The sequence below is a fragment of the Rhodamnia argentea genome, chromosome 5 (genome assembly GCF_020921035.1).
Source record: "Rhodamnia argentea isolate NSW1041297 chromosome 5, ASM2092103v1, whole genome shotgun sequence".
Lineage (NCBI taxonomy): Eukaryota > Viridiplantae > Streptophyta > Magnoliopsida > Myrtales > Myrtaceae > Rhodamnia > Rhodamnia argentea.
The window spans coordinates 9,485,296-9,512,049 of NC_063154.1; the positions used below are offsets into that span (position 1 = coordinate 9,485,296).

Genomic DNA, 26,754 nt, shown 5'->3' on the forward strand with positions numbered 1-26,754 from the left:
ATCATTAGGTCAATGACGTATTATGACACGTGAATAGATTCCCAAACCTATTACATCACTTTAGCTTCCAGAAAAATTAGTTGAATTTCGTGAGACTGCCGACTTGGGTTTTTAGAAGCTTTTGCCCCATGGCATAACCACTGATTGCGTTTACTTCCCCGAAACACACTCTCAGAGTCTCGATAGAGTTTCGAAAGTCCGTAAATATTTGCATATAACTCATTAAGGAGAGAAATAATTATGAGGCAAACATGAATTACCCGATCGATTCTCCTTAGATCGGCAATACTCGATGGAAAACATCTCTGATGATTTATGTGGCGTTTGATAGTAGCCTGCTTTGTCGATAATTAGGCCAAACCGACGAGGAATACGTGTCTCTAACTATCTATAATTGTAAGTGTCGAGTTTTAGGCCATCATTTCAAAGGATTATAAGTAGAATGGAGTAGCTACCTGACGGTCTGACAGTATTGTCATTATTTCTGATTTCATAATTTTTCAATTAATGAGTATTTTATGCAAAATACGCCATGCTGATACGTGAATATATGGTTGAAAATAACTGTAATTACTGTCAAGTTGTCAGGAATCATTTTCCTAAGCAGAATGTTTACATTCATAGTTGATTCCTGGTTGAGATTCGTCCATTCTTTTCATCTACTTATTTTTACAATATCGACAGATGATTGTAATAACTTCGCTCGCGACATGATACATTTCGGACAGAAAAAAAACAGTGGAGGACAGGCCAAGTACGAGTAGAAAGCTTAGGTTGCAAGCAAGAAATCAAACTGTGGAATCGCGAGGAAAAGCAGGAAGCTTTACATGCATTCGGGCAAGTCAAGAGGAAGTCATCAGACAGTGTACGGAAGACGAGAGGACGACGACCCACCCCCATCTTTTTACATGGTTGACGACGGCCTCGAGTGCTTCTTTTGATGTTCCATGGACGACCCTTTACCTTTCCCAGGCCACTCATTCTTCGTCGTTAAGAATGCTCTCACTTCGGAGTCCAGAAAAGGGACCCGATGATGAGCGCACAAGCTTTCCCAGTTTTTGCGCCGCGAGTTTCTTGAAACCTTAGAGCGATTTGTCCCTGGTGCATTGATCGGCAACAACAGGGGAGAAGAAAACGAGCAGAAGATTTTTGTACGTGGGTTTGGGATGGGTTTGGGAGCGAGCCTGAGCAGAGCGTTGGGTGTGGAGATTGCAGACGGCGGTTTGAGCAGGAGGAGGAGAGACGATCGCAATGACCTGACTGATATCGTCTTCTCTTGGTCTCTTCACGACATTTCGAACGAGAATCTCTACCGTGACAAGGTTTCTTAAGATTCTTTCCTCGTCTTTGCTTTTTTTGTCTTTTATCATGCCCTTTTGTTTTTATTCTCGTATAAGTTCAACGACACTGTAGTGTTTGTTCGAGAATTTTGCAAATGATGTTGGTTCGTTGCTTTGTCCTTTGTTTGTTTGTTTGTGCTTTTGGTAAGCCTAGCCTTATAAGAACCTTGCATTCGACTTGGTAAAATAGAACAACCCTATATGCTTCTACTTTGTTTGGCAAACTCCTTGGATATATTAGGAGCATATGTTATGTCTTGTGGAATTTAGTGTTTTTTGAATGTCGAGGTTGGTTGGTCATATTTGACATTTGGCTGAGCTGTTTTTGTAGGTGGAGACTATACCGGAGACGTTTCAGTCGGTCCCACATTATCTCCGATCTTATGTCTACCCTTTACTGGAAGAAACACGGGCAAGTCTGTGCTCGAGTTTGGAAAATATTTCTTTGCTGCCTTTCACCAAGGTTACTGACTTTGTGGAATGCAAGAGAAGTAGGAACTCATATGCTGTTACGGCTGGTCAGTGGAGCAATAAATCCAACACTCGTGGCAAGGAAACTTACAAAACTTTGCCTGGAGATATATTGATTCTGACTAATGGTAAGCCCGCAACTGTTTCTGACTTGGAGAGGTTCGGAAGAAGATGGGCTTTCGCGTTGGTAAGGATGATTGCAGGAGATGATGAAGAGGATGAGGCAATGTCATCCACAAACTTCGAAGTGGAGGCATTGTTCGACCATGAAGTAAATGATTCCTGGAAGCCAATGTATGCAATTTTCCTGATCAATGTAGTCACTAACAGAAGGATATGGAAGGCATTGCATATGTCTGTGAACTTGGATATTGTGAAAAATATTCTCTGCACAGATTTGGTGGTATGACTTTGGCTTTTGTACCTCTTGTCCATTTAGACTTAAAATTGCTATTATATCCCATCTAAGCTGCGAAACTTCATTTTATTCCTGTTGATTTGTAAGTTTCACCGGAAAATAAGATAAATGATGCTTTAAGCCATGCCGTTACATTAGCATTAGGATGATTGTTTCTTTTAGTTGGTCCATTCTATGATATGGAGATGAATGAAGATGTGGGAGATTAGTGAAGTTATGTTTTAAATAAGGAAAGATATTCCTTGAAGGCGACTTCCTCGATAGTGCTAGACCTTAAAATTTTCTGTACTATACTTTTCACGTGATTTAAGTTTGTGCTGTGCAATGCTCTTTATATCATGTGAACACCAATTAAGTTTTAGGGTCTCTAACCTTCTACCATGTTTACATGGTCTGGATTATGATAAGAAACTTGTTGGGACTGCAGGCTGACGAAGTTTCCAATCTCTGTATTACAAAAGGTAATGGTTCTGGGAGTGAGAGCCTTGACGAGAGATTGTGCCATGATCTGAATGAATCCCAAAAAAAAGCAGTTGGTGCCTGTCTCAATAAACTCCAATGTGAGAACAAGCCATCTGTCGAACTGATATGGGGTCCTCCTGGAACTGGGAAAACTAAAACCGTCGCTACACTGCTATATACTCTCTTGAAAAGGAAACATAGAACTATTGTTTGCGCTCCTACAAATGTGGCCATCAAAGAAGTGGCGTCTCGTGTTTTAAAGCTGCTAAAGGAATCAGATAGTGGTATGAGCACTGAAACGGAGAGTTTGCTCTGTTACTTTGGAGACATGCTTATTTTTGGGAACAAGGAGCGGCTGAAAGTTGATTCTGACATTGAAGAAATATACTTGGAACACCGAGTAGATTGTGTTGATGAGTGCTTTCCTAACGGCACTGGTTGGCATCAGTGTTTAACTTCCATGATAGATACTCTTGCTGACTGCGTCAGTCAATACCACATATTTTTGGAAATTGAACACGCAAAAAGAAGGAAACCTGGAAGTGATGATGATGAGAGCGAATGTGGAAGCAGTGACGAAGATGGCAACTGTGAGCTTAAATCATTTCTCGAGTTTTTCAGGGACCGATTCAATGAGAATTTGAAGACCCTGCGCAGATGCCACTATGTTTTCTGTACTCATATATGCAGAACTAATTTCCAGAAAATTACATCCCTGCTTGCCTTACTTGATTCTTTTGAAACTTTGTTATGTGGAGAGAAGTTGGACTCAGAGAAGATGGAGATGACTCTTTCACGTGACGAACTTAGCCTGTTTTCATTTGAGACGTCCATGGGTCCACTACGTAATATTTATAGGAAGAGACAGGAATGCCTTTTCACGTTGCGAACTGTTCGTGATTCTCTGGAGGATCTAGAACTTCCGAACTTTCTGAGTAAGGAAATGATAGCCAACTTCTGTTACCAGCAAGCTTCCCTGATTTTTTGCACTGCTTCTAGTTCATATAAACTGTACTCTGTGAAAATGGAGCCTCTCAATTTATTGGTAATCGATGAGGCAGCCCAGTTGAAAGAATGCGAGTCAGTAATTCCTCTGCAACTCCCTGGTGTGAAGCATTTGATTTTAGTTGGAGACGAGCGTCAGTTGCCTGCTATGGTGGAAAGCGAGGTAATATTAAATGTCTGAAAAGTAACTTTCTTTTTGGTCTTGAAAGATGTTTATTATCCTTCTCTTCATTTCTGCTTAGATGCGCTAAATGTTCTATACCTCGCATCCCTTGAACTCAGTATCATGTTTTATTTCTACAGGTTTCTAGAAGCGCTGGTTTTGGAAGGAGTCTGTTTGAACGATTAACTTCACTGGGTTATTCAAGGCAACTCTTCAATATTCAGTACCGAATGCATCCATCAATAAGTCTGTTTCCGACTTCAAAATTCTATCAAAACCAAATTTTGGATGGGCCAAATGTGAAAAGCAAAAGTTACAGAAAATGCCATTTGCCATGGCCGATGTTTGGTCCTTACTCGTTCATAAATATTCCTGATGGACAAGAACAAACCGGTGATGATGGCTGTAGCTTTCGAAATCCTGTTGAGGTGGAAGTTATCTCCAGGATATTAGGGAATCTGTACAGTGGTATGTCTCGAGAATCATATATATGTTGCTTTGAGCACACGGATTTTGCATGTATTACTTAATCATATAGGCGTAGATTATGATGGCCATTAATAGTTCTTTTCCTAGGATATTTCTTTCGAAGCTTTGTCCCCCTCATAAAATGGTATCATTGTGGTGACGGTTTTATTTCCTTTTCTTTGCAGCTTGGCAGGTGTCAGAAGAAGATCTGACGGTAGGTGTCATATCTCCCTACTTAGCCCAGGTTGCTGCAGTTCAAGCTAAACTTGGAAAAAAGTATGAAAATATCAAGGGCTTTATGGTCAAGGTGAAGTCAGTGGATGGATTCCAAGGGGGTGAAGAAGACATTGTCATAATATCCACCGTAAGATCAAACTCGCGTGGGACTATTGGGTTCTTATCCAATACTAATAGAACCAATGTTGCTCTTACCAGGGCCAGGTACTCTATCCCCTAAATTGTGTCAAATTACATTTTCCGAGTGATATAGCCTGTAAATCCCAGAGTTATTTCCTATCTATAGGTATTGTCTGTGGATTCTGGGAAATGGGAAAACACTGACAAAAAGCAAATCTGTGTGGAAAGCTTTGATTGACGATGCTAAGAGTCGTAAATGTTTCTTCAATGTTGATGAGGACAAGGACTTGGCTAAAGCCATTTTAGATGTGATGAAAGAGAATAATCAGCTTGATGTTCTGCTTGACAAAAGCAGTGTACTTTTCAGAAATGCTACGTGGAAGGTGAACAACTTTGCTCAACAGTATTCTACGTTTATATTAATATTTCAAAATTAGGATTTAGTTTTAAAGAATTTGTGAGAACATTCTTATTGTCATGCATTGGCCTTTTCAGGTTCTTTTCAGTGAGAACTTCCTGAAGTCTTTTAGAAAGCTGACATCACTCAGGACAAAGATGTCAATCATCCAACTTTTGTCAAGACTATCCAGTGGCTGGAGACCAAAGAGGGGGAATGTGGATATAGTTTGCGAACACTCATCTCATATCGTGAAACAATTTAAGGCTGAAGGTCTCTATGTCATATGCACGATTGATATAGAAAAGGAACTGACATACATCCAAATCCTGAAGATATGGGACGTATTGCCGTTAGAGGATGTGGCAAAATTGGTCAAACGTTTGGACAGCATATTCGAGACATATAGTGATGATTTTATTAGTTGTTGCAATGAGAAATGCATTGAGGGGTAAGTCTGATGATTTCTTCTTACTAAAGATAGATAGCACATCACTTACTAAATTAGAAAGCATCTCTTTTCCAGATAGATGACTGAAATACGTTGAATTGATCTTATCCCCCTACTTCCTTTCATTTCACATGCCTCTTCCCCGTTATAGGGATCAGGAAGTTCCGAAGACCTGGGTCTGTACTTTTGATCTTGTCCGCTTTCGGAGTCCTCATGAAGATCAATTTGGGAGTAGTTCTGATGCTGATGCTTCAGATCGTAGGTTGTATGCAGAGAATGCGAAAGTGAGCGAGAGTTTGCTTCTGATGAAATTCTACCCTTTATCATCAGATGTTGTCAGACATTTGCTCGATGACAGCGATGGTACACAAGTGAGTCTTCCATTTGAAGTAACAGAGCAAGAACAAGAGATAATTCTTTTCCCCAGAAGCACTTTTATTCTTGGGCGATCTGGAACTGGAAAAACTACGGTTCTGACGATGAAGTTGTTTAGAAATGAGAAATTGCATGATGAAGCAACCAAGGGATTTCAGGAAATCCAAAGTGGTATCAGCCACAGCAAAGATGCCTCCCTGGAAATCAGTGGTGAGGAAATTGATGAAGGAGCAGATGACTGTGTGTTGCGCCAGCTTTTTGTGACTGTCAGTGCAAAATTATGTTTTGCGGTGAAACAGCATGTTTCGCAACTTAGGAGGTACGTGAAATTTCATTGGAAGACGTTTGAACAATTGAATAAATATGCTGATCTATTTTTTAGAATGAACAAACATATGCAAGGTTAATGGAGTGTCAAACCTTTTTATGAATTAGTTCGGACAGGAATATGACCTCTTTGGCATGCTACCATGGAATATAACCCCTTTGGCATGCTACCATGTTCCTCCTAGCGGAGAAGCACAGCCAAGATACTCATATGTAGACTTGAATATGAAACATAACATGTAGCAAAGATACTCATATGTAGACTTGAATATGAAATATAACAAGTAGCAAGAGTGCATGGGTCAAATCAGTGCTTTGCTATGCTCGGGTGGTACTACTTGGTTTTAGCTGCTAGAAAATAGATTTAATCGTTGCATATTAGAGATATGCATTATCTGCTTGCTGATTTCAAACTAGGCTTAATTTGTGTGGCCATAGTCCTTATTTTGGTCTTTGTGCCACTTCTTCAGTTTGCATTTCCATTTTATTGGAAACTTCCCCGTTAAGTTTTGTGATTTTAGCAATGTATGTATAAAAAGAAAATTGTATTTTAAATGAAAATATGCAATTATTGGCAGAATCGAGAAAGGACCATCTGTTCCACAAATCTTGCTGCGGGGGAAGATTTTTCATTGCCAGCTGATGTAAATGCTATCCATGTCTCATCGCATATCATTACAATCTTGGTGCATTAGCCTGTTCTAATTCCCTTTTAGCTGTTAGTTACCTAAAAGTAGAAATAATGAGATTGCATGTGTAGTGTAGGTATTTCCGTACATTTGTTAAGTATAATTTTTCATTTCTAATTGCTAGCTTAATTAATCCTGCAGCTCCAGCATTGGTGCTAAACATAGAGCAGAAAGCTCTTCAGTCAATGAGATTGTTGATGATGCAGCATTATTCAAGGATATCCCGGATTCATTTGGAGATCTATCTCCCAACTCTTATCCCCTCATTATCACTTTTCGTAAGCTTCTGATGATGCTAGATGGAACAGTTGGGGTTTCATTCTTCCAAAGGTTCCCCGATCTAAGGGAGTTTTGTCATGGCCAATCCTACAATTCTAGAGCAGTTGCCTTACAAAGTCTTCTAAGAGCAAAGGAGGTTACTTTCGAAAAGTTTTGTGCAGTTTATTGGCCTCATTTCAATGACAGGATAAGGAGGAGGCTTGATCCTTCCAGAGTCTTCACTGAAATAATGTCCCACATAAAGGGTGGTCTTCAACCAGCAGATTGTTGTGATGGCAAACTTGGCAGACTAGCTTATGTTTCACTTTCAGAGGGTCGTGTCTCCACTCTGAGTATTCAGAGAAGAGAAAAAATTTATGATGCTTTTGAGGATTATGAAAAGATGAAAACGAAAAATGGTGAATTTGATTTGGCCGATCTTGTCAATGATCTTCATCGCCGTCTTTTTCGTGAGCAGTTTGCTGGTAACGTCGTGGATTTTGTATATATTGATGAAGTGCAGGATCTGACCATGAGGCAAATTTCACTGTTCAAATTTATCTGTAGAAACGTTGATGAGGGCTTTGTGTTTTCTGGAGACACTGCGCAAACTATCGCAAGGGGAATAGACTTCAGGTTTGAAGACATAAGGTCCCTTTTCTACAAGGAGTTCTTGATAGATTCAATGCATGGACCTAATATCAGAATGGAAAAGGGATGTCTTTCCAAAACTTTCCATTTGAGCCAGAACTTCCGCACTCATGCTGGTATACTCAAACTGGCGCAGAGCGTTGTTGATCTTCTTTACCATTTCTTCCCTTTATCCGTTGATGCTTTGAGCCCCGAAACTAGCTTAATATGTGGGGAAGCCCCAATTTTACTTGAATCACAGAATGAGGAAAGTGCCATACTATCAATTTTTGGCAACAGTGATTTTAGTGGCAATTTCGTTGGATTCGGAGCGGAGCAGGTTATTTTGGTTCGAGATGATCGTTCTCGAGATGAAGTTTCAAACCTTGTGAGAGGGCAAGCCCTAGTTCTGACAATAGTGGAGTGCAAGGGGTTGGAATTTCAGGTAGGTGTATGTCAGGTTGGATTGTTTGCCATGTGATTTTAATGGTAGCAGCAATAGAGATTTTCATGACCCTTTTTTTCTGGGCCTAGGTCATATCCAATTTGCTGCTAGCTGTTACTCTGTAAAATGCTTGGATTTGCATTTTCATTCTACCATACCCTTTTTTGTATGTAGACTATGCCATCTAGATATGTAATGTAGGATTTGTTTGGGCTCATATCAACATCATCCTCTAGGTTAATGGACAATATTAAAGATTTTACAATTTTACTGATCTCGATTGGCAGGTGGTCAAAATAAGTCCAAATATTCTCTTCCTAAATGTTTGAGATCTGTTCATGTACTCGTGAAACTTGAAACCTGTCATTTTGGTCTTCAGTCAGATGTTTTTACCAGAAATCTTTTTGCCTGTAACAATGTGTAGGACGTCTTACTATACAACTTTTTTGGCACATCACCTCTGAAAAGTCCATGGAGGGTCATTTATGGGTACATGAAGGAGCAAGCTTTGCTTGATAACAGCTCTCAATGGTCTTCCCCAAGTTTCGATGATGCGCAGCACAATATATTATGCTCTGAATTGAAGCAATTGTATGTCGCAATAACTCGGACAAGGCAGAGATTGTGGATTTGTGAGAATGCCCTGGAGTTCTCCAAACCAATGTTCGACTACTGGAAGAAGAAGTGCCTCATTCAAGTTAGGTTGGTAGATAAGGTCCTTGCAGAAGCAATGCTGGTTTGGAGCACGCCAGAGGAGTGGAAGTCACAAGGTTTTAAGGTTAGCTGTTTTCTATGTTTTCTCTATTGGTTGTTTCCTCTTCACAGAATTGTTAATTTTGCCTCATTCGGAGTCAACATGATCTGCGAATGCTAGGAATTTTGAAAGACCACATTGACTGTAAAAGTGTGTAGAATGTGGACGTTCTATGGTGTAAACGTATTTCGTATATTTCACTAATGAGGAGCTTTTACATTAAATAAGACCCAAGGAACCTAAAGACCAATTTACCCTTTATATCTCTAACACTCCTCCTCAAGCTGGAGCAAATATATTGATCATGCCCAGCTTCTTACAAATATATTCTATCCTCCCACTACCCAAAGATTTAGTAAAAATGTTTGCGAGTTGTTCACCGGTTCTAACATGACTGGGAAGAATCACCCCATTTTGCAGCTTCTCTCGAATGAAATGACAATTAACCTCAATGTGTTTTGTTCTCTCATGAAACTCGAGATTGGAGACTATAGCACTGCAGCCTTATTATCATACCATAGAGGCATAGGGACTAAAGTTTTAAAGCCTAACTCAGTCAATAGTTGCTGAATCCACACCAATTCACATGTCACTTGTGCCATAGCTCTATATTTCGATTCAGCACTGGGGCGGGCCACAACATTCTGCTCTTACTCTTCCATAACACCGGATTTCCTCCAACCAAAGTACAATAACCAGTAGTGGACCTCCTATCATCCGGAGACCCCGCCCAATCGGCATCAGAAAACCCTTCGACACTGCTATGACCATGGTTCTTGTAAACAATTCCTTTTCCTGGAGTCTTCTTCAAGTACCTCAAAATTCGAATCATTGCATCCCAGTGAGATGTTCGAGGAGAAGATAAAAACTGACTTATCACACTAACTGGAAAAGCAATGTCCGGATGAGTAAGCGAGAGATAATTCAATTTGTCTACCAATCTTACGTATCTCTCGGGATCATCAAAAAGTTCTCCTCCCTCAACGACCGGTTTAACTCCTTTTTCTATGGGTGAGTCAAGAGGCTTTGATCCCAACATACCTATCTCAATGAGTAAATCCACGATATATTTTTGCTGTGACAAAACAATACCTTTATGTGATTGTGCTACTTCAATTCCTAAGAAATACTTCAATTTTCCTAAGTCCTTCGTCCGAAAGCGCTTCTGAAGATAAATCTTTAGTTCGGTTGTGCCAACCAAGTCATTTCCTGTTATGATAATGTCATCCACGTATACAATCGAGGGTAGTTTGCCTTTTCTTGATTGTCTATGAAAGAAAAAGTGATCATTATCATATCAAGATAGTCCAAAAGAAAGTACAGCTTCAAAAAATTCTTCCAAACCATGCCCGTGGAGACTGTTTCAAACCATATCAAGATTTTTTTAATTTGCAAACCAGTCCTCTAGACTCCCCTAAACAACATAACTTGGAGGTGGCCCCATATAAACTTCTTCATTAAGGGTACCATGCAAAAAAGCATTCTTGACATCAAGTTGAAACAAGGGCCACTTATAAGTGGCAGCAAGAAATATCAAAATACGAATAGAGGTAAGCTTGGTCATAGGAGAACAAGTATCCGGATAATCAACCCCATATACCTAAGCATACCCTTTCACAACAAGTCTTGCTTTTAAGTGAGCAAGAGAACCATCGGGATTGACTTTCACAATATATACCCATCTACAACCAATAGCCGTTTTGCCTAAAGGAAGAGGCACGAAGTCCCGGGTTTCATTAACTTGGAGAGCATTTAATTCTTCTTCCATAGCTGTCCTCCGGCCAGAACGTTGTAATGCTTCTATGACGGACTTAGGGACAGGATGTTGTTCAATAGTGCATGAGAAGGACCGAAAAGAAGGAGACACATAAGAGTATGAAATAAAATTTGCAATAACATATTGGGTACAAGTACGTGTACCTTGACGATGAGCAATTGGAAGATCAAGATCAGACGCAGGAGAAGGACCAACTAAAGATGGACTTGGAACGAAAGATGATGTAGTAGTGACGGGAGGAAGGGAGGGTGTAGTAACCCGAGGACGCCGAGTGTAAACTTGTAGAGGAGGTGGTTCCTGTGTAGGTTTCGATGAAACAGCTGGAGCAATTGATCGAATGGTGGTCATATGTAATTCTTCATCCAACTCGGACACACTTATTGGAACATCATAATAAGGAGTTGATTCAAAGAATGAAACATTAGCAGTTATGAAGTATTTTCTCAATAATGGAGAATAGCAACGATATCCCTTTTGAGTACGATGGTAGCCTAGAAACACACACTTGATAGCTGCGGGATCAAGTTTTGATACTCTAGGTCGATGGTCGCGAACAAAACAAACACAACAAAAAACACGAGGTGGTAAATCAAATGATGATTGATTAGGAAACAAACTAGAAAAGGGAATACCACCTCGCAAAACAGAAGAAGGCATGCGATTAATGAGATAGCATGCAATCAAGATAGCATCAAACCAAAAGATTTTAGGGACCTTCATCTCAAACAACATAGATCTAGTGACTTCCAATAAATGTCTATTCTTTCGTTCAGCAACACCATTCTGTTGTGGTGTATCATGATATGCAGATTAATGAATCATACCATGTTGTCTCATAAAATCAGAAAAAGATGCAGAAAAATATTCCTTTGCGTTATTAGAATGCAAAACTTTAACATGCATACCAAATTGAGTATGAATTTCAGATATAAATGCACAAAATATGGAAAACAACTCTGAACAACTTTTCATTAGATATAACCAAGTAGCTCTGGAATAGTCATCAACAAAAGTAACAAAATATCCGAAACCCAAATTGGAAGTCACATGAGATGAACTAACAAAAAAGGAGACATTGTTCGTTTAATGACTCGAGGCGGATAACTAGCATGATGTAGTTTCCCAAGTTGACATGACTCACACTCTAAAGTAGAATGAGACTTAGAATTGGAATCTAATTTCTAGAGACTCTGAAGAGAAGGATGACCAAGTCGATAGTGGATCCGATGTAGAGAGGTAACACTACGGAATGCAAAGGATGTTGCGTCTTCAAGCACATGCAACCCCCCTTCCTCACGTCCTCTACCAATTGTTGTAGTCGGATCCTGGAATACACAAGAATCGGGATAGAATGTTCTTGAACACTGAAATTCTTTGGTTAACTTACTAACATACATGAGATTAGAAGGAAATTGTGGAAGAGAAAGTACTGAGGACAATGGTAGTGAAGGATTAGGATGAATTGTGCCAACTCCCTTAACATGTATAGATGAACCATCGGCTAATTTAACCGATTTAAGCGTGGGTAACGATAGAGTAAAAGAGGAAAATATACGTGAAAGACCCGACATGTGATCAAAAGCCCCTTAATCAATTATCCAAGGACGAGAATGAAAGACTCGCAATGGCATTACCAATCTATACCGAAGTAGCAGTGGAGGAAGTAGGTTGTGAAATCTGAGATTGATTGTATCGAGCAAACTCTTCTTCGGACATAATAACTACCTTGTCTTCAGAAGATCGTGGAAAAGAGTCAATACCGGATGCGGTATTCGCAAACTGTTCTTGTTGCCCTGGTATTGGTCTCCCATGTAGGTTGTAGCAAAATTTATGAATATGACCAAGCTTGCCACAGTAATGACAAGTCCATGCAACCCCCGAGCTATTAGTAGAGATGTAAGATTGTCCATAAAGATGCCGCTGGCCTTGACTTCTCCCTGTTCCTATGCCTCGACCTCCTCCTCGACTACTACGTCCATTGTATTATCCACGGTTTCCTCTATCACTCCTACTCCCACTAACGGCTCGAGACCGGGACATAAGAGCCGAGCTTTCTGCTATAGGTGTGGGGCCCCGAGAAGACTCACGAGATACCCGAAGAACCCGGGCAAATGTATCTGTGAGTGATGCAACTATTTCTCCTCCAAGAATCTAAGATCTAACAGTTTCATATTTAGGACCGAGACCTCTTAGGAATCCCATTATAGCCAATTGTTTTCTTTGAAGTTGCATTTGCTAAACATTGGCTGAAGTAGGGAGAACAACATTCAATTCTTCATACATCCTCTTAAAATCAGCAAAGTACTGTGTAATAGAACGCCCTTTCCTCTCGGATCGATAAAATTCCTGCGATAGCTCATAAATTCGTGATAGGTTATTTTGGCCCCAATATAATACATCTAAATGCTCCCACATTTTTCTAACTGTGTCAATATGAGTTACCAAATCAATTATATTACTCTCCATAGAGTTTAACATTTGACCAAGAATACGCGCATCAGTAACATCCTAAGTTTGATCATCTACGAGCTTAGACTCGGTTAAGTGTCTATGTTGATTCCTGCCTGTCAAAGTAAGCTTCACATTTTTCTTCTATTGATGAAAATTAGCAGCACCCTCAAGCTTCTTATCGGTTATTCGATTAGATGAAGATGAGATTATCTCAGTCATCACAGTATTATTCTTACCAAACCCACTGTCAAACTTTGCTTACATCATCATCAGCCATTTTCGAATATTATTCTTCAACCCAACCTTAACAATTTAATAACCCAATGCAATCAAGAGTATCACGTCACCTATTCCGCTGTGCATCACTCCATAAAATGCCCCAAAGTATCACAGTCAGAGAAACAACATTCTTGACATCGACAAATCAGTCCAGCAATTGATCAACAGTTCGCAAACAACCAAATTTCCATTAGAGCTACCTGCTGCTGAATCAGAACCATGAAGAATAACGCTGGACAACACTCTGCCAACGCTAGACAACACCGAGCGAGGCCAGAACAGCCCTCGTTGGTCCAGGGGAACGTCGGAACAGCCCTCAACGGCCTAGGCGGCGACACTGGTAGAAGTCAGATCAGGACTGGGCGACATCAGATCTGAGCTCGCCGGCCTAGGCGACTCTGGTCGACGCCCCCACAGGGCTGGGCGACGTTGGATGAGGCCTCGCCGGAGCCAAAACAAGCCTCGCCAGCGCCAGAACGGGCCTCGACGGCCTAGGCGACGCTGGTCGACGCCCCTACAGGACTGGGTGACGTCGGATCTGAAGCGTCGACGCCTCTACAGGTCTGGACGAGGTCGGATCTGAGATTCGGACGAGATTCTGGTGGTTCAGAGTCGTGGATGACGGCGGCGGTGGTTGGTGGTTGACGGTGACGAGCGACTGTATACCTAATCTAGGGTTTAGGCTTTAATACCATGTAAACGTATTTCGTATATTTCAGTAACGAGGAGTTTTTACGTTAAATAAGACCCAAAGAACTTAAAAGACCAATATATTCTGGTACAAAATATGGTAATTGATTTGCCAACTGTATTGGTTTTTTAATACTTTGGCCGAATACTTCATTCAGACACAATGGATAAACCATATGACATGAATTTTCCTTGAATCTTTTTATTCTTTTGAGGTTATCTGGCCAATGGCAGTGCCTTTTTTTGGGTTTAAGCCTAGAATACTGATTTTTTTTTTCCACTAAAGGAGGACTGTGTTATCTATTCTCTTCTTTTCACCTTCTTTGAAGAAGCTATTGATCTCTCTCTTTGTTCTTCTTCTCTGTTTTTTTTTTTTTTTTTTTGGGGGGGCAAGCTCTTACGGGAGGGTAACTACCCAATGGCAACAATGTGCTTTGAGCGAGCAAGGTTCGAGTACGGGGAGAAATTGGCTAAGGCCTCTGCTTTCAAAGCAGATGCTGATCTCAAGCACTTTTCAAGTCCACAAGAGGCTTCTCACCTTCGTAGGCAAGCTGCTGAGATTTATGAAGCAATTGGAGTGGCCGACTCTGCGGCAGAGTGCTTCTACATATTGAAGGAATACGAGAAAGCCGGTATGATGTTATCTTCTTCTTTTGTTTTTTTTTTAAATTCCTTTCATTTCTTTCGAAACGATAGGATGGACTATTCATATGTTTTATGCTGCAGCTTTATTTTTCTTCTTGTTGTAGCCATGTCAAAGCTGCCTAAGGAAGAGGAAGTTTGACTTTGATCTCAATTATTTACTTGTATATAGCTTTTTACACGCGTGGTACCCACTTGTTTATCCTTTTAATTAATTTTTCTCTATCAATATTTGAAAAAAAGAAAAAAAAAAGAAAAAAAAAGGAAAGGTTGATCTCACTTGTTGATTTCCAAATGCTTTTGATGAATTTTGAGCAGCTGCGACTGATGTACACCTCATGATTAACGCCTTTGTGTTGAGAAATTGATTATTTTTTAGCTGCAAAGTTCTTCACAGTGACCTCACCTATAAGTTTAGAAAAAGCTATGGTTATCAGTTCAATACTCCATGTTGACTATGGTTTAGCAATAATTTCTTAGTATTGTAGCCACCTACGGATGCTGATCTTGTTTCATATTTAGACATTGGAGGATACCGTTGAGCTGTGCAAGAGCATTTCTGGCAGCTTCCAATTGTCCCTTTGCAATTTTATATCTTCTGAACATCGTGAAGTTATGAATTCTTACGCGAACATCAAGACACTGTAAATGAGACTGACCTTAAAATTTGTTTATACTTCAACAGGTAGAATATATATGGAAAAATGTGGAGAATCTGCTTTGGAGAAAGCTGGACAGTGTTTTTCTCTAGCTGGGCGCTATCGTCTTGCAGCAGAGGCATATGCAAGGGGAAATATTTTCTCGAAGTGCTTGTCCATTTGTGCAAAGGGAAAACTCTTTGAAATGGGTCTGCAATATATTGAGGGTTGGAAAAGGCTGGGAAATGAGAATAGCGCAATAGTAAAGAAAAATAAAGAAATGGAGAAATTGGAACAAGACTTCTTAGAGAGTTGTGCCCTTCATTACTATGCCCTAAGAGACTACAGCGCCATGATGAAGTGTGTGAAGGCTTTTCATTGCATCGATTCAATGCAGAACTTACTCATGAGGCTGGGATGCCTTGATGAACTTATCAACTTGGAGGAAGACCATGGTAACTTTTCGGAGGTGGCGAAGATTGTGAGGATGAAAGGTGATCGACTTGGGAAGAGCAGACAAAACAAAGAAGCGTCAATGAAGGAATATAAGAAAGCAGGTATTCTTTCAAAATTATATGGAGGAGAGCTTGTATGCTTTATGCTGCTCCTTTATATTTCTTCTTGTTGTAGTGATGTCAAAGCTACCTAAGAACGAGGAAGTTTGACTTTGATCTCAACTATTCTTTTATTAATTGTTTTTTATATGCATGGTACTCTCTTGTTTACCCATTTAATTAATTGTTCTCTTCCGATGTTGCAAGAAAAGAAATTCAATCTCACTTGTTTATTTCCAGATGGTTTTGGTGAATTTTGAGTAGCTGCAAATAATGTCGACTTCATGATTTTGCCTTTGTTTTGAGAAGTTGATTATTTTCTATACGGCAATACACCTCTGCACTCTTAGCAGCTTGGAAAATTTTGAGCTGCAAAGTTCTTAACACTGAACACGCCCATGAGGTCAAGAAAAGCTGTGGCTATCAGTTGAGCACTCCATATTGACTATGGTTTATCTACGAGTTCTTGGTATTGTAGCCACCTATGGACGTTGATCTTGTTTCGTATCTTGACATGGGACAATATAGTTGAGCTGTGCAAGAGCATTCCTGGCACCTTCCAAATGTCCCTTTGTTAATTTTTGTCTTCTGAACATCGTGAAGTTATTAAATCTTATGCTTACATCGAGACAGTAGAAATGGGACTGACATTAAATCTGTCTGTGCTTCAACAGGTAGAATCTATATGGAAAAATGTGGAGAATCTGCTTTGGAGAAAGCTGGAGAGTGTTTTTCTCTAGCTGAGTGCTACAGTCTTGCAGCGGAGGCATATGCAAGGGGAAATATTTTCTCGAAGTGCTTGTCCATTTGTGCCCAAGGAGAACTCTTTGAAATGGGTCTGCAATACATTGGGGATTGGAAAAGGCTGGGAAATGAGAACAGCGCAATAGTAAAGAAAAGTAAGGAAATAGAGAAATTGGAACAAGACTTTTTAGAGAAATGTGCTCTTCATTACTATGACGTCAGAGACTACGGGGCCATGATGAAGTATGTGAAGGCTTTTCATTGCATCGATTCAATGCGAAACTTACTCGTGAGGCTGGGATGCCTCGATGAACTTGTCAGTTTGGAGGAAGACTACGGTAACTTTTTGGAGGCGGCAAAGATTGTGAGGATGAAAGGTGACATTATTCGCGAGGTTGATCTACTGGTGAAGAGTGGAGAAAACAAAGAAGCGTCAATGCATATCCTGTGGTACGTGTTATTCTATTCCCTTTGGGCTCCTGGAAGCAAAGGGTGGCCCCTGAAGCAGTTTGCACAGAAGGAGGAGCTGTTAGCAAAAGCCAAACATCTTGCAGAGCCCGATTCTATTGCCTTCTATGAATATGTTTCTGTAGAATCAAGCGTTCTGTTAAATAAACAGTGCAGTTTGGCTGAAATGAAAGAACGTTTGAGTGCTTCCAGGAGAAATGGAAGTGTCAGAGGTGAAATACTATGTGCTCGAAATATTCTGGAATTCCATCTCCTTTGGAATACCACAGATTTTTGGTGGGAATATGATTGGGTGGAGTATTCTGAACAACAGATCTTGAGGAATCAGATTTCTGTTGACTCATTGGTCTGCTTTTGGAATCTTTGGAAGGAGAAGATTGTTAGAATTATAAAGTGTGTAGGATGTGCGGAGATGCTGGGGGAAAAGGAAAGTAGGTGCTATTGGGAGTTCTGCTTGAATTATTTTGGTGTGCTGGAGCAACAGGACAACCTGCAAGGAACTTATCACCTTCTGAACGCAGATGCTGATTGGGTCAGAAACATAGATAACAGATTCCTCCAACGAAATGGACAGTTGGTTGCATTGGAGCTTCAACAATTAGTCTCTGCAGTTCAAAAGTATTGGCATTCTGAGCTTACTTCTGTTGGTATGAAGCTCCTGGCCAAACTGGATGCCCTTTACGATTTTTCGGTGGAGAGTTCTCTGTCGAACTTCTGGCAAAGCAGATGTCTTGCTCTCTTACATGACGTTGCAAAAAAGTTCCTTGGAGAACTGAATTGTCTGAATGACTCCTCCAGGTTTGGTAGGGCACTGCAGGATTTCATTGAAAAATCCAGTAGGAGGTACTTTAGTCACGTATTTCCTCTTGACTGGCGAACCTCATCAACACAGAATATGATATCTCTGAGAGGAAGTGAGGCTTCTCGTCATTTATTGAGAGAAATAATGAACATGAGAATTTCGAAGACGCATTTTTCACATGGGAATATGGGTAAGCTTGCCACTTTATTTTTTGGGTCTGGCATGCTCGACAATGAATCGTACGGAAGAATTGCGCAGTCTTTTGAGGGAAGTACGTCATGGAAGGCATTCATGGAATGCGTTTGCCAGGATGTACAATCAGACCTTCCTCAGGCCAGCGATGATAGTAAGCCCGTGGAGTTCTCTTTGGCTTGGAACCTTTATGGAGCTTTGGCAGATACTTACAGGGCCAATTGGAGGATTGAAAGAGACTACATTACTCCGATTTGCTTCTTGTATCTCTTGGAACGACTTTTGATTCTGTTATCTTGCTCCAAAGGGAAGTTTTATGCAACCAAGTCTTCTCTAGTTGAATGGCTTATCTGCCATGAGGGTTTAGCAAAGCCTAGCTTTACTTTCAACCTGGGAAATTGCTTGGAGCCCATCATTGGGTTTGTTACTAGTACTATTCAGCAGCTTCTTTGCGACAAAGGGGAAACCATAGAATGGATCAGAAGATCGAACCTAAACGTGACTATGTACTACCCGCTATTGGTCTTGAAGTTGGTTCTGTTGGTTTGTTTGCTTCACTTAAATTTTGGCATCGATCCACATTTTCTCGTTGATTTGCTGGAGAAGAGTTGGATTTCTGAGCAATTACCTCCAGAGTTCCGTCGAATTCTTTTACGTCGCTGGAGGCTTAACTTTCAGAAGAATTCAATGGGTATTCTCGCTGAAGCATTTGAAAAAGTTGATGATCCCCTCGTAATCACCAATTCTGCTGCAGATTGTTCATCATGTCCTCATGCCATCATTTTAGATGTGAAGTCGAACAGATGCAAGGAAGAGATCATGAAGGTTTTATTCCCCAAAGATGGAAGCGCTGTGAGCTCTTGCAAGTCGCGCAATCTGACTGAATTTTCCAAGGATTCCTCTTCATCTTCCAACAGTGCAGCACCAGTTGTGCATTTGGATGGTGCAAACACGTCGTCGTTGCCGGAACAAGAAACGGGCATAGCGAAAGAGGAAGAGAAGAGCGAAGCTGTGGAAGCTCAAAAAACCAGTGATGTGAAGAAGGATGAGCAGGCTTCATCATCTTCTTTTTCCCATACCGGTGTCGTCGGAAACAGGAACAAGAACAAGGGCAATTGCAAGTCCAACGGTAAGCAAAACAAGAAAGGAAGAGGCAAGAAGAAATGAATCCTTGCCTCGTTGTCCCAGATCCAGTTTGAGTGAAAATGGTATGTTGTTATCATCTCTACAAGTAGAGTCCACTGTCTTGTAAATACGTGTGTAGCTTCTTAGTAAGATAGTTAATGAAGGTAAACAGATCTCTCGACGGGAAGCTCATTACTCGAACATGTCCTGAAGTTCTAGCAGAGAATAGTCATGAAAATCTACTTTCCCTTTCTTGGCTGCGGCAGATTGTTGTTCCTTCTTTTTTTTACCTCTCTGAACCTTTTAATTCCCTCATGCCTTGCGATAGCGTGTATGCCGGTGAAGAGTGAGAAAGAAAATGCAACTTTCTCAGCACATCTTAGTTAACTACAGATCATCTTGATAGAGAAGTTTGCCTGATTGGAGTGAATATACATTATGATAACCAGACTGTGACAGCATACGTCCATGTGGGAATGTACATAATTGATCTGTTTGTACCCTCACCGGACGAAGGATGAGTCCGTCGCCGGAAAATTCTCCTGTTTCCAGATAGATAACCCAACGGTGAGCCAAATCTGGCTCTTGATGGAGATTAAGGATGACATTACCGTAAGATTCATGTAGTTGCTTAACTCTTATGATGACGCACCTCCTGAACAGCTTTTTGGTTGTGCTAAGTACTCATCCCCATGGCTACATGATTTCGGGCCTCAGGATTGGTCTAGTGATGTCAATGTTCTAATGTAATGTAGAAACTATCAGATCTTGCGATTAACTCACTAATATAACGGAGAATTACTGAGTTACAATCGCTCATAATCCCATATGGCTGTATTACACTCTCACCCACTGTACTTGCAAAGAAGATCAACCGACATCTGATGTAGAACTCAACAGCACGAAACCACCCGTGTTATTTTTTTTGGGTCCAACTGCCATGAGGACTCCAACAGATAAGTATTAGATCAAGAATTCCGATACGCATTATACACGGGTTCAAATTCGAGACATTATTTAACCGTTAAAACTCGAAATTACCGGCACCGGAGACATGGGTTCTCGAAAAATAATTAGCAATGCACCTACATTGATTTGGAAGAACTAAGGCAGGCATACCCTTGTTTTTTTTGTACTTTTTACTTTTTCTGACGTAGCACTTGCGTGGTGCTAATGTGATGTTGTGTCGGATTTTTAATGGTGATTTTTAAGCCCTAACAGAGTTTCGTATACGGATTGAAAATTCTAGCTTCTATTTAGATGCTTGGACGGGCAGGAGCCACGTGTCGGATGCAGAATTTTATCAGGAAATTTGATGGAAGGGCTTAAATTGTCGTTGAAGAATATGACTATTATCGGAAGATTCTTCATAAACTATCCATACCCATTCGCCTATCGGAGACTGAATTGGAATTGTGACTAGAAGATTTTAAAGCCATGTACGTTTTTTTTTTTTTCATGAGACTAGTCCTAAGTATTCAGGATGCCATTGTTATATACGGTGAACTTAAACGGAATGGGCTGCCAATCTAATCGGGTACTCTTGCAATCATAGGAATCACTAATCACTAATTCCGATTTCCAAGCTATGGCGGGTCGAGGGTGGCGAAGGCTCATTTTCCTTTTTTTTTTTTTTTATGTTAGTTTATTTTTAATCTCGTTTTAAATAAGGTTGTAATAAAAATCAGAATTGGACCGAACGTTGTTTTAACCACGTCATCGCTATAAAGAATAGAGAAAAATCATAAATAAATAAAAAACACTTAAGCAATTTCTGTCAGCTCGAATGAAGTTAACAACAACATTCGATTGTATAAATCTGGCAAGTTTTAGGTTTTTAATCACAGTTTTTGTAAGTATTAAGATTCAGTTGTACTTTTCTATGATGAGGTTTAAGACTTTTAGTGCACTTTTCTCGATTAGAAATGATTGATTGCTAAAAATACAAAAGCCGCATCTCTATTTATTCTAGAGGTTCGATATAAGCAGTCTTGACTCAGCACTTTCCGACGAATTTCGAAAGAAAACTTGGAGGTAGTGTTCAATTTTTCGCTGCGGAGGAGCATAGAATCTAATTTGTAACCAAATAGAGTATAAGATTAAAAAAAAAACAAAAAAAAAAAACAACTGGCCCCTTCTCCTATTAAGGTTTCCTCTCTCCCTTCATAGACATCCTTGTTGACTTGTGGAGAGTTGCACACCCATGAGTTCTGAAGATCAAAGCGCGCACTCTTTGGAAGAGTAAGCTCTCTCAAGATTCGCTTGCTTTGGCGCTAGGTGCCGCTCTAGAAAGTCGAGCGCTTCACAAGTCTCCGAAACTCCCACGTTACGTTCAACGGCGAGCTTAACCGAAAGTGCTTTGGTGATCAACCGGTGTATGTTTTGCAGCTCTTCTCTTCCGATTTATAGCAACAATCAGTCATGCTTTCTTTGGAAAATACGAATCTGTGGAATCAACTACTGAATTTTGGGTCAGAATTGCCAGTGAGAATTGGCCGTGAATCGGTGCATGAAAGATTTCTTTTGTACAAGTCCCCATGAATATCCATTTCTAAAGACCTGACCCCGCATACTGTAGATTCGTAAGCAATAGAAACAGAGAGATAAAAAAAAATATCTTCAAGGGAGGAGAGATAAGGCTTAATCTTATTCAAATCTTTGAAGCCTTTTAAATAGGCAAGCGCATAACAAAAAACAGCACCAAAATAGGATCCATAACAACCATCATCTCCAACCACTCCACTAACTCCTAAAAATAAGGACAACTAAGAAACAAATCAACGTGCAGAAAAAGAAAGACAACTTCAACAATCCCTCTCTTAAACTGATGTTTGCTAACATTCAGTTTAAAGTCTTGACTGTTTTCAACGTGCAAACACCTAGTAACCTTCTGAACTTTACGAATGACTCCATCTTGAGGGCTTTGGTAAATACATCAGCAACCTGATCTTTGCTCTTGCAGTAGATTAAATCAATTGTTCCATCATTGCTAAGATCTCTCAAGAAATAAAACTTCACGTCAATGTGCTTGCTTCTTCCATGTAGCACGGGATTTTTCGAGAGTTTGATTGCTGAGTTGTTGTCACAAAAAATTCTAGTAGCTCTTGGTTGCTTGAATTGCAGCTCCTCAAGAATTCTCCTTAGCCAAGTAGCTTGACAAGCACAAGTTGTTGCAGCGACAAATTCAGCTTCTGTACTTGACAAGGTGACAATTGGTTGCTTTTTAGATGACCATGAGATAGCACCAGTCCCAAACATAAAGGCATAACCAGAAGTGCTTCTCCTATCATCTTGATCTCCTACATAATCACTGTTAGTGAACCCTAGCAAATTGGACTTTTCACCCTTCTTGTAAAACAGCCCAAAGTCTCTAGTTCCCTGCAAGTAACGAAAGATTCTCTTGGCAGCTAACAAATGCATTTCTGTGGGATTCTCCATGTATCTACTGATTAAACTCACAGAATACATTATGTCTGGTCTTGTTACAGTTAGATACATCAAGCTGCCCACAATTTGTTTGTAAAGTGTGCTGTCCACCTTCTTCCCTTCATCATCTTTGTGTAGCTTTAAGCCAAATGCAACTGGAGTGTTCACAAGATTACATTCTTTCATCCGAAACCTTTCCAGAATTTCTCCCACATATTTCTTTTGAGAAATAAAAATCCCATCACTCCATTGTATTACTTCTATGCCAAGAAAGTAATACATCATACCAAGATCAGACATTTCAAACTCATCCATCATAGACTTCTTGAATTCTTCAAACATGGCATCACAATTTCCCATAAATATCATATCATCAACATACAAGCAGACAATGAGCATTTTTCCTTTATCTCCAATCTTAACAAAAAGTGTATGCTCATAAGGACATTTCGAAAAACCAACTTTAAGAAAGTAAGTCTCGATGCGACTATACCAAGCTCGTGGGGCTTGTTTTAGCCCATAAAGGGCTTTCTTCAATTTGTAAACTTTATGCTCATTTTCAATCTTAACATAACCAGGAGGTTGATCGACAAATACCTGCTCCTCCAAGTACGCATGCAAGAATGCCGATTTGACATCTAGCTGGAAAATAGGCCAAGAATTTTGCGCCGCCAATGCAACCACCAATCTGATTGTGTCATGTCTTGCAACCGGAGAAAAAACTTCTGTATAGTCGATCCCGTATTGCTGCTTGTATCCCTTGGCTACCAAGCGTGCCTTGTATTTGTCCACTTCACCATTTTCTTTCAGCTTTGTTTTGAAGACCCACTTTACACCAATGGTTTTGTGACCATTAGGAAGATCGGATAGCTCCCAAGTTTCATTTCTTTCAATGGCATCGATTTCATCATCCATCGCTTTTCGCCATTTTTCTTCTTTGAAAGCACTCTCAAAAGTTGTAGGGTCACGGTCCGAAAACAAAGCGAAGTGAGTAATTGGATCTTCAATTCCAGTTACCTCATAGTCTTCCATCCAAGCAGGCCTTTTTCTAACACGTCAAAGAGATTGACCCTCTTCTTCATTGACTTCAACAATTGTTGGTGAGGTTTCAGCTGTAGAAGTTGTATTTGATGGAATTTCGGGCATATGGGGTGCTGGAATTTGCTCCTGTTCAGCATCATTGTCATAAAGAACTTGGGTAGGCTGCTGCCTATTCCAATCCCAAATGTTCTCTTCATCAAAAACAACATCCCCGCTAGTCACAATCTTCTTTGTCGGTGGATTGAATAATTTATATGCTTTGGATGCATCACTTACACCAAGAAAGACGCATTTTTCAGCCTTGTCATCAAGTTTCTTCCTTTTCTCATTCGGGACATGGGCATATGCGATGCATCCGAAGATTTTGAAGTGATCTACAACCGGTCTTCTGCCACTCCAAGCTTCTTCCGATGTCATGTTTTGAACAGCAAAAGTTGGACTTCTGTTCAAAACATGAATACTCCAATTTATCGCTTCCGGCCAAAAAGTCTTTGGAACTTTTCCTCTTGCCAACAAGCTTCTCTCCATATTGAGAATGGTTCTATTTTTCCTTTCGGATACACCATTTTGTTGTGGTGTATATGCGACCATAAGCTCTCTTCGAATGCCATGCTCTGCACAAAAAACTTCAAATTCTTTTGAGCAATATTCGCCACCACGATCCGTTCGAAGAGTCTTAATGGCCTTTCCTGCTTCATTTTCAACACGAGCTTTGAAGCTTTTAAATGTGGAGAATGCTTCTGATTTTTCCTGTAAAAAATAAACCCAAGTTTTTCTGGAAAAATCATCAATGAAGGTAATTAAGTATCTTTTACCTCCATTAGAAGATGGGTTTATTGGACCACAAATGTCTGAATGCACTAGCTGCAAAACATCCTTTGCTCTCCATGACTTTCCTTTGGGAAATTGAGAACGATGTTGTTTGCTAACAACACAATCTTCGCACACTTGGGAAGGAGTAGTAATTTGAGGAAGACCCGTTACCATGTTTTTCTGTTGGAGGGTCTTCAATCCACCAAAACTCAAGTGGCCATAACGAAAATGCCATAACCATGAGGAATCTTTCATTTCAGCCACCGGACAAGATTGAATACTTTCAATCTTTAATGGAAACAATCTATTTGAACTCATCTGAACAACTGCAATAGCACCTCTAACGGAATCATAAATTTCACAAGCATCCTTCTTAATAGTGATAACATAACCCTTTTCTTGTAACTGACCAACACTCGGTAAGTTACTTTTCGGGTCAGGAACATACAACACATCGGAGATCATTTCCACAAAACCATTCTTGGTTCTTATCTTAATATCACCTTTTCCCATCACTTTCATAGTAGAGTGATCACCAAAACTCACAGTAGAATGGAAATTTTCATTTAGATAAGAAAAAGAAGACTTACTTCCACTCATGTGATTATTGCAGACTGTATCCACATACCAAATATCCGACTCGGGATTCTTTTTATCTTGAACAGCCATCAACAATGTTTCTGTTTCTTTCTTTTCAACAAAAGTTGAACTCTCTCCCTTTTCTTTATCATGAGGCAGTCTAGTATAACATTCAGATGCATAATGGCCAAATTTATGACATCTAAAGCACTCTACCTTGGATTTGTCAAGATCTCGTCCTCTCCCTTTGCTTTGATATTGGTCATTATTGGCTTTGAAATTCTTGCCGACATCTCTGTTTCCTCGATCTCCCCTTCCTCTACCTCTTCCTCTACCTCTACCTCTACCCCTTCCTCTGAAATTGAAGGAATGAGTATTAGTAGAAGCCTTCAACGCTTGCTCCTCCATTGTTGAACTTCGGTTCATCTTCCGCTCATGGACCAATAAGGAGCTTTGCAATTCATCAAGAGAGAGTGCATCTATGTCTTTCGACTCTTCAATTGAGCAGACAACATAATTAAACTTTGGAGTCAGGGAACGCAAAATCTTCTCCACAATGGTGACGTCGTCCATCTTCTCGCCATGGAATCGCATCTTGTTGCTGATCTCCATTGTTCGGCACAATAGCTACCGATGATTCTCCATCCTTCATTGCTAACGTCTCAAAATCCCGTCTCAAGGCTTGAAGGCGTGCACGCTTCACCCCGACAGAAACCTTGATACTTCTTCTTCATAGAATCCCAAATATCCTTGGAAGTTTCTTTGCAAAGAATAGTTTCCAAGATGGGACGATCGATAGCCTGAAAGAGATAATTTTTTGCCTTGGGATCCTTCGACTTTCTAGCTTCCGGTTACGCTTTCGGGGATCCGTCAAAGATGTGCTCGCTGGTGGCTCTTGAATTCCAGATTCAACAAGCGGCCAATACTCCTTTGACCGTAAAAAATTCTCCATTGGCATGCTCCAATGATCATAGTGACCATCAAAGCGTGGGATGGCTGCTTGCACAAAATTGGAATCTGTCGCCATTGGGTAAATGAAGAAAATAGACGAAAGAACTTATTTGTTGCCTCACGCGTTTTTTTTTTTTTTTGTTCTCGGGGTCTCATGGCTCTGATACCATTGTAGATTCGTAAGCAATAGAACAGAGAGAGAAAAAAAAATATCTTCAAGGGAGGAGAGATAAGGCTTAATCTTATTCAAATCTTTGAAGCCTTTTAAATAGGCAAGCGCATAACAAAAAACAGCACCAAAATAGGATTCATAACAACCATCATCTCCAACTACTCCACTAACTCCTAAAAACAAGGACAACTAAGAAACAAATCAACGTGCAGAAAAAGAAAGACAACTTCAACACATACCGCATATGCCGGTGGTTGTGGTACAGGTCGTTGTGTCTTGAATCGACAGTGAGGGCTTTAGCTCAAGGAAGGTTTGCCTGTAATCGATAGCAGAACGGCTGACTCCTCCCTTTCCATTATCCCAATCCCATTTCATCGGCTTTTCACTCCTCCACCACTTC

The 26,754-nt window shown here is 40.3% G+C and overlaps 2 protein-coding genes across 7 annotated transcripts in view; both read left to right on the forward strand.

The window, feature by feature from the left end:
- Positions 1–978: 978 nt before the first annotated feature.
- LOC115739970 overlaps positions 979–26,754 on the forward strand; it is a 42,996-nt gene continuing 17,220 nt past the window's right edge. For 3 of the 5 annotated variants that reach the window (XM_048279452.1, XM_048279451.1, XM_048279455.1), the window contains exons 1-2: positions 979–1,322; positions 1,672–2,034. In XM_048279452.1, the coding sequence (XP_048135409.1) occupies positions 1,167–1,322; positions 1,672–2,034 (519 nt within the window). In that variant the 5' untranslated portion in view covers positions 979–1,166. Of the gene's footprint in view, positions 1,323–1,671; positions 2,035–3,352; positions 3,860–3,999; positions 4,325–4,509; positions 4,769–26,754 lie in introns of those variants that run through there. The other 2 variants (XM_048279456.1, XM_048279454.1) reach the window with 2 other exon arrangements.
- On the forward strand, positions 17,181–20,004 carry LOC115732055. Of its 2 annotated transcripts, XM_048279474.1 has the most exons (3): positions 17,181–17,313; positions 17,352–19,455; positions 19,696–20,004. In XM_048279474.1, exon 2 carries the CDS (start codon positions 17,420–17,422, stop codon positions 19,412–19,414), a length of 1,995 nt encoding a protein of 664 aa, XP_048135431.1. In that variant the 5' UTR covers positions 17,181–17,313; positions 17,352–17,419; the 3' UTR covers positions 19,415–19,455; positions 19,696–20,004. The 2 variants fall into 2 exon arrangements, with proteins under 2 accessions (XP_048135431.1, XP_048135429.1); XM_048279472.1 differs by lacking the exon at positions 19,696–20,004 and having other exon boundaries at positions 17,352–19,624.